This window comes from Neophocaena asiaeorientalis, unplaced genomic scaffold, assembly GCF_003031525.2.
Source record: "Neophocaena asiaeorientalis asiaeorientalis breed wild unplaced genomic scaffold, Neophocaena_asiaeorientalis_V1.1 scaffold249, whole genome shotgun sequence".
Taxonomy (NCBI): domain Eukaryota; kingdom Metazoa; phylum Chordata; class Mammalia; order Artiodactyla; family Phocoenidae; genus Neophocaena; species Neophocaena asiaeorientalis.
Genome location: NW_020172625.1, coordinates 4,256,167 through 4,270,496, shown reverse-complemented (window position 1 = coordinate 4,270,496; position 14,330 = coordinate 4,256,167). Strand labels below are relative to the sequence as shown.

Sequence of the window (14,330 nt, the reverse complement as noted above, 5' to 3'; positions counted from 1 at the left end):
CTCGTGACTGCAGCCCCCTCTTTCACCCTTCTCTCCCACCCTTTCCTCCACTTTCTTTCTGACACTCCTGTTATGCATTTGTTGATGTGCTTAATAGTTTCGCACAGGTCTCTGAGCCTCTGTCATCTTTCTTAATTCTCTTTTCCTTTTGTACCTCAGACTGGATACTCTCTCTTGACCTTTCCTCAGTTCCATTGATTCCTTCTACTGTCAGTGCATACCTGCTGTTGAGCCCCTCTAGTCAGTTTTTCAGTTCAGTTATTGTACTTTCAATCCAATCAATTCTGTTGGTTCTTTTTTATAATTTCTATTTCTTTATTGAAATTCTCAATTTGGTTAAATATCTTTCTCATGGTTTGATTTAATTCTTTAGTTCTTTGAACATACTTATAATAACTGACTGAAAGTCTTTGTGTAGTTAAGTCCAGTGCTTGGGTTTCCTCTGGGACAGTTTTTATTGAACCCCTTTTTCTGTGTATGGGCCAGACTTGTGTTTCTCTACGTGCCCTGTAATTTTTTGTTGTTGTTGAAAGTGGACATTTTATAATGCATCAACTTTAGAAATCAGACCTCTGCCCCTGCCCAGCCCAGGGTTTATTGTTGTTATGGACCTTCTCGGGTTAATTTTGTAAATCTGTGTTCTTTATTGCATGAGGCAACTTAAGTCTCTGTTCAGTTAGCTTAGAAGCTGACTAATAATGATTAGTCAGAGATTTTCTTAAATGCCTTAAGCAGAGACTGCTTAAGGGTATAACTTTGTTTAGGGATCTGATGTGTTAATAGTTCAGATGTATACGTATTTTAGCAGAATCTTCCAATGTTTGCTTTCCAGTAGAGGTTTGGACTGGGGTGGTAGACAACATAGTTGGAGGAAGATGAGATAAGCAGCTAATTCAACTGCAAGATTGTCTTTAACGGGCCAGTGAGCATTGGGAATCCTCACAGCCGCAGAGGATATGTTGGATTTTCCAATCATATAGGACCATTAAACTGTTCCTTGGCACGCATGTTGGGAAATGCTCCTAGAGTTTTCTCTGAAAAAGTTCAACCTAAATTGTGGGATGTCTTCAAACCTTTAGCAGTCCACAAACATAGCCTAAAAAAAAAAAAGACTGGAGAGAAGGTTTTAAAAGAGAAATCAACGAGCCATCATTTTGAAGAAAAAAAAGGATATTACCAGCCATCATTTTGAAGAAAAAAGTGAATATGTCGAATTAGTTTACCAGTATGCTTTCTGAGTGTGTGTGTATACTTACGTGGGCATATATATCCCTTCACAAATTTTTCTTTTTGTTTCACGTGTTTTTTTTAAAAAAGACTCATGTGACATAACAGCATTGCTGGATGCCTGGCACATTTAAGAAACCTGACTGCATAAGAAGCACTCTACATGGGCAGAGGATGTTACCTGGAATCAGAGCACTAAATGATCCCGACTTTTCTTGATTTAAATGGTAAAAAGTCTAACTACTTTTTGTAACATTACTCTGTACAAATGATGGTCAGTTATTTATTTTTATTTGTATTATTAATATTCACAATTTGTTTCCTAATTAAATATTTAAAAGTTCTAGTGCTAATTCTGGTGTTAAAAACTTTTCAGATCTCTATAAATCTGGTTTTGAGACAATTGATAGTTTTGACTTTCTTTGTTAGAACCAATTGCCGAGTAATAAAATTGACTTTTGAAAACAAAACAATATCTGTATATTTGTAAACATTTTACATAATAAAAGTGGGTTAGGGTCCTGGAATTTGAATATAGACAAAGGGTCTTTCATAAGTTACATTTTGCATACAAGTGTTGTTTTTCAGCTAGGCTGTTTCTCTATTTTGGATTATGTATGTCTTCTCTTCCTGTGGTGCCTGGTATGGAACTGAACAAAGTGAGGTCAACCCAGAACAGTTCCAGATCTGACCTGGTTTCACCTGAGCCTTTCTGTTCCAGTTTGAAAATCCCGTTGACCCGCTTTTCCTTCAAAGATTCTTAGAAGCCACAGCCATTTCTGAATGTCTCCTTAACTGTACTCCCACTCCTAAGTTGGTAAAGAGCAGAGTGGATCTGATCTCTTCAAATACTTGGGGCTGCTGACACCAACTGATGGACGTTAATGGATGTGTCAGGAGGAGCCCAGATTAGTAATGATTTCAAGGCAAGGGGTGCTAATTAGCACTGGCACAGGATCAAAAACTCACCAACTATGGAGAATTCAATAACTATAGCCTAGGTCTTCAACTGTGTTTTGCACCTCAATATACCTGAGAGGTAAAATGTTGATTGTAGGATATTCTAGCATATCCTTGTACTCAGCTTTTTAAAAAAGACAATCTGGCATTGATACCAGAGATGATGTGTATCCTATAACACTACTTCCTTTCCTCTGATTGACCCACTTTGTTTTTGTCTTAAACATCTGACCTCAGCAAAGAGAACAGTTTTTGAACTTGAGAAGATGTCATGAAATACTGTATTTTTAAAATATATATATATATATATATATGTATGTATCCTTTCTATTTTTCTTTTAGTGCTGCCCTCCATTTCAAGATGCCTTTGCATTTCTGATAAATGCAAACTGACAAATCTCCAGGCCACTACAGAGGGGAAATCATTACTGCTTGAAGCCTGGAAGACTGCCCTTAATAAAGCCAAGTCCCCAATTGTTGTTGAAATGCTGAGGAAGTTGCGGAGGAGGAAACTTTTTTCTTATCCTACTAAATACTACTTCTTCCTTCTTGTTTTTTCCCTGATCACCTTCTCTGTTTTAAGAATTCATCAGAAGCCTGAATTTGTAAATGTTGGACATTTGGAGCTGCTTGAAGAGAATCCTAGTAGTAATATTAATTGTACCAAAGTTCTACAGGGTGATGTAGATGAAATCCAAAAAGTAAAGCTTGAGATTCTAACAGTGAAATTTAGAACTCGCCCTCGATGGACAAACTATGACTACATAAACATGACCAGTGATTGTGCTGCTTTCATCAAGAAGCGCAAGTATATTGTAGAACCCCTTAGTAAAGAAGAGGCAGAGTTTCCAATAGCATATTCTCTAGTGGTTCATCACAAAATTGAAATGCTTGACAGGCTCCTGAGGGCCATTTATATGCCTCAGAATTTCTATTGCATTCACGTGGATACAAAATCAGAGGAATCCTTTTTGGCCGCGGTGATTGGCATTGCATCCTGTTTCAGTAATGTCTTTGTGGCCAGTCAGCTAGAGAGTGTTGTGTATGCATCTTGGAGCCGGGTTCAGGCTGACCTCAACTGCATGCAGGACCTCTACCGAATGAACGCAGACTGGAAGTACTTGATAAATCTCTGCGGTATGGATTTTCCTATTAAAACCAACCTGGAAATTGTCAGGAAGCTCAAGTCGTTAATGGGCGAGAATAACCTAGAAACGGAGAGAATGCCATCCAATAAAAAAGAAAGGTGGAAAAAGCATTATGCAGTCGTGAATGGAAAGTTGACAAACATGGGGACCGACAAAATACATCCTCCTCTTGAAACACCTCTCTTTTCAGGCAGTGCCTATTTTGTGGTCAGTAGGAGGTATGTGGAGTATGTGCTTGAGAATGAAAAAATACAAAAGTTTATGGAGTGGGCAAAAGACACATACAGTCCGGACGAGTATCTCTGGGCCACTATTCAGAGGATCCCCGAAGTCCCAGGGTCACTGTCCTTAAGCCATAAGTACGATATGTCCGACATGCACGCAATTGCGAGGTTTGTCAAGTGGCAGTACTTTGAAGGTGACATTTCCAAGGGCGCCCCCTACCCGCCGTGCAGCGGCGTCCACGTGCGCTCCGTGTGCGTTTTCGGAGCGGGTGACTTGAACTGGATGTTGCGCGTGCACCACTTGTTCGCCAACAAGTTCGACACGGACATCGACCTCTTTGCCATCCAGTGTTTGGATGAGCATCTGAGGCATAAGGCCCTGGAGACGTTAAAACACTGACCCTTGGAGGCAGTTTTAGAAATAATTAGGAGGCATGAGATGTACCCCATTTGATTCTTCCACCTATAACCCTTCAAGCCCAGAGAAGCTCTATGGTTTCTGCAGAGCAGGTCGGTTAGAAAGGTTGTAGCCTTCGGGCTTGACTTAGAGTTAGTGAGACTGTAGGGCAGGTTGCAGGGCGTTGTGCGGGGGAGTGGGCTGGGTGGCTGGGGAAGAGGTTGAACGCAGGTTATCCTGTTAAAAGAACTCAGGGACTGAAAAAAAACCCGAAGGTTTGACCTGTGCCAAAATTACTTGGAGAGCTTTAAATATGATGGTTTTTCCTGATTTGAATAGATTTATAGCAACAGCCAACAGTCCGGTTGTAATTTATCTTGTAGACCACATTTGTTGAAAGAGAAATTTGACTTTATTCTAAATGATCTTTGTAAATGATTGAGTTTCTGCTGTAACATTGCATTGTGTTGTGTATCTCTATATGCCATCTCAGGGAACTTGCAAAAACGGGCTTGACTGAATGTGAATATTTCCCATTTACGCTTTTAACAATGTACATATGTTTTTAAAAGCTCCCTCCCCCCACCCCGCCAGAAAAAGACCTTATAGTTTAGTTGATTCTATGAATCATCTTAGGTTATTTACGAAGTTATGGTATCTTTGATTATTATAGTGTCTACAGAGAGTAATACTCAAGTTTTTTCAAATATGTCTCGCTTCTCCTCCAGTCTCCCTAGGCCCTGCTATCAAGCTGTACATAAACTTGTTTTCATAGTGCCCCATACTCCTAGTGCCCCATACTCCTAGTGTCCCATATCCGATTGGCAGTAATTGGTGTGGAGAGCTAAGACAGAAAGGGTGAAGTGTAAGTATGGCAGAGGGGAGGAGGAGTCACATGTAGACAATCTCTGAGGCCTATGATGCAGCAATCGGTACTATCCCCAGAAATTAAGCCTGTTGCTCTTTGGGTCTGCTTGTGTCCATCCTCCAGGCTCTAGCATCCGACTGTCACCTCTGTCGCCTTTTGAAAGGAACTGGCTTCCCGTTGTCTTGCTTCTTCATGTTACCTGCCCGTTCATTATTCGTGAGCTCTTGCATTTTAAGTTCCCTTCTCTCTCAGAACCTATGAGGAGGGGAAAGGTGTGCTGTTGTACCACCTGGCATGCTTAAAGGCCTGGGTATCCTAAAGGGAACATTAGGTTTGGGGCGGATTGTCTCAGTATTGATATTATTCTCAGCATATGGTTTTTACTCTATTTTTCACTAAAAGACAGATTTGCGGTTGCTATTGTACTGTCTCAAATCTCAAAGTAAATGAAGATTAAAAAAAAAAACCAACTTGCTCTTTTGCTAAGCTGATAACCATTCAGCCATCGATCTAATAGGAAATGAGAAGCTTTATCATTTAGCTGAAACTTCAAACAAGAATCAAATCCATGTACTTTAAAACTTAGACAACTTAAATAGTATATGGGAAATACATAATATCAGACAGTTTTCAGGCATTCAACTGATAAAACATTTTATTCCTCAGAGTTAGGAAACGTTTTTATTTTATAGAGTGGTTTGTTATACTGACTCTCCTGAATGAAAGTTTCACACTTTTGGAAACTTAATCATTTGTAAATGTGCCTGTCAGTGATTTCTATGGTTTGCATGATTTAACAGGGCAGCCAATGTTGAACCAAGAAAAACATACCCACTTTGAAAATTCAAGAGGTGATATCAGTGAGGACATTATATGCATGGTGTTCTGTCTCTATTGGCTTCTAAACCAATTTGTTCTTTGAATGCACGTCACATGTCCCTCCCATGCTCTCTTTTAGAAGAAAGATTTTACCTGTAAATTGGGCCGTTTTTTTTTGTTTTTTGTTTTTTACTCTAAAACCAGTGATTTTCAGTGACATACTTTGTGTCTATGTCTTGTGTTTCTTTAACTTCTTCATTCATTGTATCTTGAATACCATAGACATTTGTCATGTTTTTATTTTGAATATTTGCAAATTTACAGGAAAGTTAAAAGTAATAGTACAGTGAACATTATAGAACTTTCACCTGGAGTCACTGGTTGTTAGCATCATGCTCATTTGCTCAGTTTTATGGATTTTTGAATTTGGCAAAATGGAAAATTGAAAGTTAAAAAAAAATTTACAAATATCGCAGTGCTCTTACTGTAGCGTGACTGAATCTGATTGACATTTAAATTGGCAGCTTTGAGGGTTTTTTTTTCTCCACCATATATGTAAAAATATGACTTTAGAATCCATTTCCACAAGCCCCACACTAAAACTGTGGACCCACCATCTTTTATATAGCTGTGGTACGTCATCTCTCTAGAATGGCACTTGCTGAAATGTGTCTATTACCCTATTGCTAATAGCTTTACGGGGATTATATAGCCATTAGGACTCAATTTTATACTATCCAACCTAACTGAAAACCAATGAAATTCATGGTAGTGGAACAAGCAATTGGAAGAATCAAGGAGATGGTTTCAAAAGGAAACCCTTACTACATCCAGGAGGAGCAAAAATGTTGTAAGTTCTTTGGGAAAGATACATTATTTAAACTGCTTCCTGTATGTCAGTTATTAAATACTAATTTCTTTTTACTGTCATTTAAGGTCTTTTATAGGGAATCATTAGAAATTGTATTCCCAAATAAACCCTTAAATATACATAAACTGCAATTTTTTGATGGAAGCGTTCTAGTTAATGAAGTACTGATCAAGATTCACGTATTAATTAATAAGGACAAGAGTTAACAAAAATGGTTCTTTCTTTATAGGCAATTATCTAGGCTCTTCCCAGACCATGGTAAGCAGCCTTGAAAATGTGAAACACTATTGTCTCTAAACATGTATTTGTGTCATTCATCAAGCACAATTCACTTAAAGAACAGAAGTGGATTTTCTTTTGTAGTCATTTGGGGGAGGAGGAAGCCATGTTTTATTTCATTTCATCTGCAGAGTCAGTTGACCTGGACTTTTTCAGTTGGTTTAGAAAAATAAAAATCATTTCTCATTATGGTGAACATGAATAAGTAAATGCAACACTTTCATGGCAAGTGTGGTTACCTTAAGGTTTACTCTTTTGAATACGGGCATGACTGGATACGTTTGGAACTAGTCATATGACCATTAAAATCAGCTATTCAGAAACCAATGCCTTGTCTCCACAAGTTATTTTGTTAGGTACCAGCACCCCAATATTAAATTTAGTATTTGGATTTGATAGTTTGTAACCAACAGGTGTTTTTTGTGAGTAGTGATTCAAAACATAAAGGTTAATTCTTCAGGCAGAAATGTCTGAGAGAGAGGGTTTGGCAATGGCAGAAAGTGTAACACAGGTTATGCAAAAAGAGCTAGACCGGGGACTTTAGAAGAATGCAATTTAATAGCTAGTTAGTATTGCTTTCTGGGCGTTACTGGCTTCAGCTTATGTCTGCAGAAGAGCAATGGCCACAAATACAGGATCCATGACTTGTGGTATGAATGTGGAGGGCACACCTGAGGGAAAAGGGAAGCTCCCTCCCCAGAGCATTGAGTGTCTGCTCCAGCTGTCTCCTCAGCTGGTCTAGTAAACCCCTCTGGATGTTCTTTAGCTGCATTTTCGATGAAACAGACTCTACAAAGTGGCAAAATTGATTAACCTCAGGTTTTTCTCAAAAGCTTGAGAACTTTATGTATCCTTTATAAGCCTGCTTGTCAAGGATTTAATTTTTAATATGTGCTTAAAGTTTTCAGGGCTTGTCATCAGAATATTGATTTACTATTTTTCAGTGTAATAAAACCCGAACTAGAACTGAGTTGTAACTATTGGGAAAGAAAAGACTTTTCATTAGTGCAGATGATGGGATTGTCCAAGTTGAAAGCCCAGGAATCTTGTCTTGAAATTAATAAGACTTTAGCAAATACTGCCACTCATCCAAAAATTAGTTTTCCATATTCAAACAAAAAAATTGTTTTAAGATATAATGGGGATAGGTTACCTTTCATCATGGCAATAAGCTCTGTAAAATGTGTAGGCAAACTTAAGATATGTATGGGACCTGTATGAATAAAATACTTCTATAGATTCAAAACAAAACAAAACATTGTGCTACTATCTGATAAATATTTTAAATATCTCCCTTCTTCCCAGATCAATCCATCAGTCAAATATAAGCTCAATCATAATCTCAAAGGGTCGATAAAATTATTCTGAATTTCATCTGAAAGAAAAAATGTGCAAGAATAGCGAAGAATGCTTTGAAAGAGATTAATGAAGTCATATAATACTACATACGAAGCCATATATATATTTTTTTTTTTTTTTTGCGGTACGTGGGCCTCTCACTGTTGTGGCCTCTCCCGTTGCGGAGCACAGGCTCCGGACACGCAGGCTCAGCGGCCATGGCTCACAGGCCCAGCTGCTCCTCGGCATGTGGGATCCTCCCGGACCGGGGCACGAACCCGTGTCCCCTGCCCTGGCAGGCGGACTCTCAACCACTGCGCCACCAGGGAAGCCCATGAAGCCATACTTTAAAGGTAAAAAATGTTAAGAGTACTGTAAGTTTATATTTGAACTCTCAGAGTGATAACAGTAATAGCCCAGAAATAGATGCTAGTATATATAAAACATTGCAAAGCAACTATCAGAACATAGTGAGGAAGGGGGCTGGTAAAAGTTCCAATAAGTACCTGTTTGGAGAACATTAAATTATCGCTTTGTAATGTGCAGCAAAATCCAAATGGAGTAAGAATGAAAATAAACTGAAAGAACATGTCAGTGACTATCTTTGCATGGGATGGAATTTTCCAAATAAAAGCAATGGGAGGATTCATTAAGGAACAGGTAATAGATTTAACTAAAAGTGTGTATTTCCTGAATACGAGAGAGCAAAAGGCAATCAGAATTGGAAAACTTGCCAACAGATTTTGAAAGAGGGAAAAATGGAAGTTATTTATACTAATATTTTTTTAAAAACAGCTTTTTGAGATATAATTCATATGCCATACACTTCACCCATTTAAAATGTACAATTCAGTGGTTTTTAGTATAACATCACAGTCAGTTTTAGAAGATTTCCATCACTCCCAAAAGAAACTCTGTACTCTCTAGTGGTTACTCTCTATTACCTCTCAACCCCCTTATACTAATATATTTTTTAAAAGCATTAAGATGCCAAGAGTAAAATGAACAAAAGATGTAATAATTCACAGAAAGTAAAATAAGGAGAATACAAATGGCTAATATGAAAAATTGAAATTCAATAAAAAGAATCCAAATTAAAATTTTTACACACCAAATTAGGGTGGTGTTTTTTGGGTTTGGGTTTTTTTTTTTTTGAAACATGACTGTTGAGGAATGCATGTTCATACTGCAGGGAGGAGTGTTAAAACCTATCAGGTAGAGTCTTTAAAAACACTCAAATTCTTTGATCAATAATTCACTTCTTAGAAAATATCCTAGGGTGATAATCAGAGATTTGGATCCACATTTAAACCCAGTGTTTGTCAGCTTCTTATTTGTGGTGAAATGTAAAAGTACATAAATCTCCAGTAATAGAGGAATAATTATGTACTTTAAAAAATATATGATGGGGTATTATAGAATATTCCTATAGTATGCCTAATGCCATGGAAAATCACTGTAGGTTAAATGAAGTAAACAGACTGGAACAGAATATATAATGTGCTCTCAATTATGTTTAAAAAAATGATACTGAACCGAAAGGAGCATTCAGAATTTCCCTGAAATATCACATCTTGATATTTTGAGAACTATTCCTTCCAGCTCTATAACATTGCTGCTTGTGGGCTTCCCTGGTGGCGCAGTGGTTGGGAGTCCGCCTGCCGATGCAGGGGACACGGGTTCGTGCCCCGGTCCGGGAGGATCCCACATGCCGTGGAGCGGCTGTGCCCGTGAGCCATGGCCGCTGAGCCTGCGCGTCCGGAGCCTGTGCGCTCCGCGACGGGAGAGGCCACAACGGTGAGAGGCCCGTGTACCAGCAAAAAAAAAAAAAAATGCTGCCTGCCAAATATTTATTTGGAGCGTTTTCCACATATGGTTTGCCTCAGGGAGTATTACTGAGACTCCTTACCCCTAGTCTTCACTTGGTGGGTTGTAGCAGGAAGGAGCCCTGCTTTCCTGGAGCACTCCTCTTTTACCCACAGAAATGTTTTTAGATTTAAGTTTTGGTGCTTTGCAGTGTGTCCCGAGGCCTTTATACTCTGGGTAACCCTCTAAGATACTCTAGTTGTATACCATGGCTGGAGAGAACTTTTTGCAGCACTAGCCAGAAGAATCACTGAACCCATCCTAAAGGGCACTGTCAACCTGGCTTCAGGATCCTAGGGTGCTCAGATTGACAGCTATTTGGCTTTTAGCTCCTTAGAATCTACAGATGGAACTTCCTTTTCTGATCCCAGATAAGTGTTAATTGCTAACTAGGTGAGGATGGTCTGGTTCTTTGAGCTGCCTGCCAATACAAAGCAGATGTTCTTCAGCAAGAGGACAGGAAGATATTCAGATGGGTAGTGCGGAGTCACTTGGATGAGCAGTCTCGGTACAGGAGGAGGATCTTGTTTAACTCCAGAGTTTTACGCATTCCATGGAAGGCTTCACTACCTTCAAGATTAGCTAAGAAACAGAAACCAATGCTTTCTTTTTTAAAAATATTTATCTATTTATTTATTAGGTTGCGCCGGGTCTTAGTTGAGGCATGTGACCTCTTAGTTGTGGCACGCATGTGGGATCTAGTTCCCCGACCAGAGATTGAACCCAGGCACCCCCCTGCATTGGACTGCGGAGTCTTAACCACTGCGCCACCAGGGAAGTTGTGAAACCAATGCTTTCTTTAAAAAAATAAATTTTTTGAAAGGATTTACTTCTACAGAGCTAATCATTAGCTTAAAGATTACTTACAGGATATTTATAATTTACTTTCTTTGTCAGACTTATTAGTAAACTATTCTTGGCCCAATCAGAGTTCCTTCGTTTAACTTAATTCAAAGGAGACGTGTTTTCTCTCTGGGAAGCTTTCCCTACCTCTCTTTCCAAAGAAAAATGCCCCTCCAAATATGTTCCTTAAAGCTCATGGAGGGAATAATGACAACAGCTAATATTTGTTGAGTGTTTCCTTTCTGCATGTTCTAAGCACTTTGCACTTATCACTTCTCGCTTCAAAACAACCTTAGGAGCAGAGGCTACTATTGGCCCAATTTACAAAGGGGGCAAAGAAGTACGTGAATCTGTAACAAATGGCACATCTTAAATAAAAGACAAGTTTTCTTCTCATCTGTTCACCTCCTTTCTACCATTTCAACCATCCCATCTCTTTCCCCAGACCCTGCTCTGCTCTGAGTGTAGCACTTTTTTAAAAATAAGCAAATGTATTGAGAAATAAAAAGGTGGAAACAAAAAGAACGAACCCTTGCGTCTTGCTGAAATCTTCCCCAAAAGAGTGTGTGGAGGGAGAGGAGATAAAAACCTGGAAGTGTGGTGAACATCATTTTGATGAGGGCCACTGAAAAGGAGAGATGGGCCAGAAATCCTTAGCCATAATAGTCTTAAGTGCAGGAGAGAGGAGTCTGGAAGCCACAAAGGGGAATAGTTTCAACAAGTGCCATCAGTCTTAAAATACTTGAAAGCATGGGAGGTTTGACAGGGAAATGTTTGGGCATAAAATATACGACAAGTGCCAACTTCCAATTTCCAGGGACAAGTCTCCCTTTGAGTACTACTTTCCTGTAGTCAAGCATTGTTTCTCTAACTAATGTAATAAATATACTTTCACACGTACAAAGAAGGGTGGCCCTGGAAACGTGAGGTAATTTTTCTTTGGCTGAGCCCTATTTGCTTGCTTTTTGTGTTGCTGAGGGAATTATGCAAATGGATGGGTTTTGCTAAGGAATGTGAGGGGAGGAGATACCCCTGGAAAGACCAGAAAGGACTGTTTGGGGCAGGGCGGTGGGTGGGCCTGCAGTCTATGGAGGAGAATTTGAGGGCAAGGGGAGATTGCGAAGGGAGTCTTAACCTTCTCCTTGATGTCAGGTGACCCACCATCCTGATCTGCCCAGCCCTGAGGAGGAGGTTCCTGGGACGCTGGACCTCGAGTGCCAACGCCAGGAGGAGTTGGTCTCCCTTCCTTTGTCTTTCCCCCCAGATCTTCAGGAAAATCTACATCAGTGCTTTTGACAGTGGATTTTATGCTTTCTGGGTACTAGCAATTCAGAAATTGACCTGTAGGCAAGCACAAGAAAGAACAGGGGGCCCACAAGTAGGCCCAGCCACATACAGGCAGAGTTCCTCACTAAGGAGAGAATTATAATCAAGCAAGGCTTGGAGAAGGTATCCACTTACGGAACCTGAAAAGCCTCACCCAGACTGCATCCAGGCCTTCCCACTTCTGAGGGGCTCTTTGTAGGCAGGGCTTGTGGATGGATAGAAATCAGAATAAGGCAGACAAAGCTGGTTCCAGTTATGATATGTCAGCTCATGTAGCAAATCACACCCACCTAACTTTGCAGGTTCTACTTTGGATAACCCTTCCATGTCCTACCCGGTTACTCTAGTGTTCATGCTGGAGTGTCCTCTCTCCCCACAGCCAGTCCCTAAGGTCTCTCTTCTTAATGGTGCTTCTACTCATACCCTCTTCTCTTGTCATCAAGCCCTGTTTAGTCCCTCCTGTCTCACTTGGAGCATTGCCACTTGCCAAGCCACAGGCTGTCTTCCTGAAAATGTCACCAAAACAATCTGGTCCTAAGACGGAGCAGAGCTCTCTTATGGAGTGCTCCATCTCCAGGCTCCTGATAGCATCTCAGAGGGAGGAGGGCCAAGTCGGGCTATTTCTGAGGTTTTGAATTCTGCTTAAGTTGGGTCTGATAGTGTGGGATCTTGGATAATGACAGTATAAAATGGTGTAGGATTGGAGGAAACAGCAAAGGTGAGGATTTTGAGGCAAAGGGTTCAAACAGTCCTGGGGTATAAACTGACATTTGATGCTTTTTATTTATTGCAACATTCTTGGGCCTTAGACAATGTTCCTGGAGTGAAAAATGAAGTTATTTGCAACTTTTACCTTCCAGGGCAAGAGTTTTCTGAAATAGTAAAGTGGTGTTGATGAAGACCATGTGGGTTCAGATGAATTTGCTTCTCACTTCCTTCCCTCGGGTCTCTCACTCTTCTGATAACAGCAACGACAACAACAGCAATAACAGTAGCAGCAAATACTTAACTCTATGTGCCAAGCGCTGTCCTGAGCATTTCACAAATATTAGCACGTTTAATCCTCACCGTAATCTTGCGGCGTGTACAACCGTTGTTCACGTTCTACTAATGTAGGAATAAAGCAGTTCAGAGAGGCCAAGTTACTTGGCCAAGTCACACACTCTGCCAGTGGAGGCACTGTCAGAGTGATGTATCAGAAATGAAAATTTGGTAATTTCACACCCTTGCATAGCCCTTTCAATGACTCCCTATTGCCTAAAAGATAAAATCCTGATTTCTTCAAATGACGCCCGAGGCCCTCCCTGATCTGGCCTCTGCCCACCTCTCCATACCTTCTGTTTTGCACGTGATACTCTATCCATTTGGACCCCATGTGGTTTTCTGAACACATGATGCTATTTCACGTCTCCTTGAATAGGACTCATCTGGGGTCTTTGCCCCTGGTGTCATCTCAGTAAGCATCTGCTAAACAGTGGTCTGAAGGAACCGTCTCTTCTCTCACTTCCAGCCCGTGTGCTTTGTCCACGCTTACAATGGACTGAGAGTAAGAGGGTGCTGGGGTTTCTACATCCATCTTACAGGAGGCAAGAGGGTTCACCAATGTTGAGAAAGCAGGCGGAGAAAGGGAGAGTTGCAGATTCTGTCGTAGGGCTGCCCTTTGAGCCCTGGAGCAACCTGAGCCCGGGCTTGTTCACTCATAGGATCCAGTAGATTCTGACTTTTATTGCTTGAGAGAGATCGAGCTGGGTTTTTGAAAGCAGTTGCATCGGAAAAGGTCCTCTTTCACGCTGTACACTCTCCTAGAACACATTTCTCCAGACTTTCAGACCAGAACATCCTCACCTCTTAACACTCAACTCAAGCATCATCTCCCCTATGATAAGGTCCTTCCTGACCATCACTGTTTTCCTTCTGGCTTATATACATGATCACTGTGATCTCTGGCTTCCATATTACCCTGTACAGAGTTTATCGCCACCATCTAAAATAAACTATTGAACTCACTCATATAACTGTATGTGTAGTTTTGTATATTTAAAAAAATTGACTTTATTTTTTACAGCAATTTTAGGTTCACAGCAAAACTGAGTGGAAAGGACAGAGTTTCCCTTTATCTCCCGCCCCCGCCCCCTGCCCCCATCCTTCCCCACTCTCAACTTCC

At 40.4% G+C, this 14,330-nt stretch overlaps 1 protein-coding gene across 4 annotated transcripts in view; it reads left to right on the top strand.

Moving 5' to 3' along the window:
• Positions 1–14,330, top strand: part of GCNT1 (glucosaminyl (N-acetyl) transferase 1) — a 71,592-nt gene that overhangs the window by 53,016 nt on the left and 4,246 nt on the right. For 3 of the 4 annotated variants that reach the window (XM_024738926.1, XM_024738924.1, XM_024738925.1), the window contains 2 exons: positions 1,318–1,454; positions 2,530–7,120. The exons of the other annotated variant lie outside the window; for it this stretch is intronic. In XM_024738926.1, coding sequence (XP_024594694.1) covers positions 1,427–1,454; positions 2,530–3,959 — 1,458 coding nt within the window. In that variant the 5' untranslated portion in view covers positions 1,318–1,426 and the 3' untranslated portion in view covers positions 3,960–7,120. Of the gene's footprint in view, positions 1–1,317; positions 1,455–2,529; positions 7,121–14,330 lie in introns of those variants that run through there. 4 annotated transcript variants of the gene reach the window in all.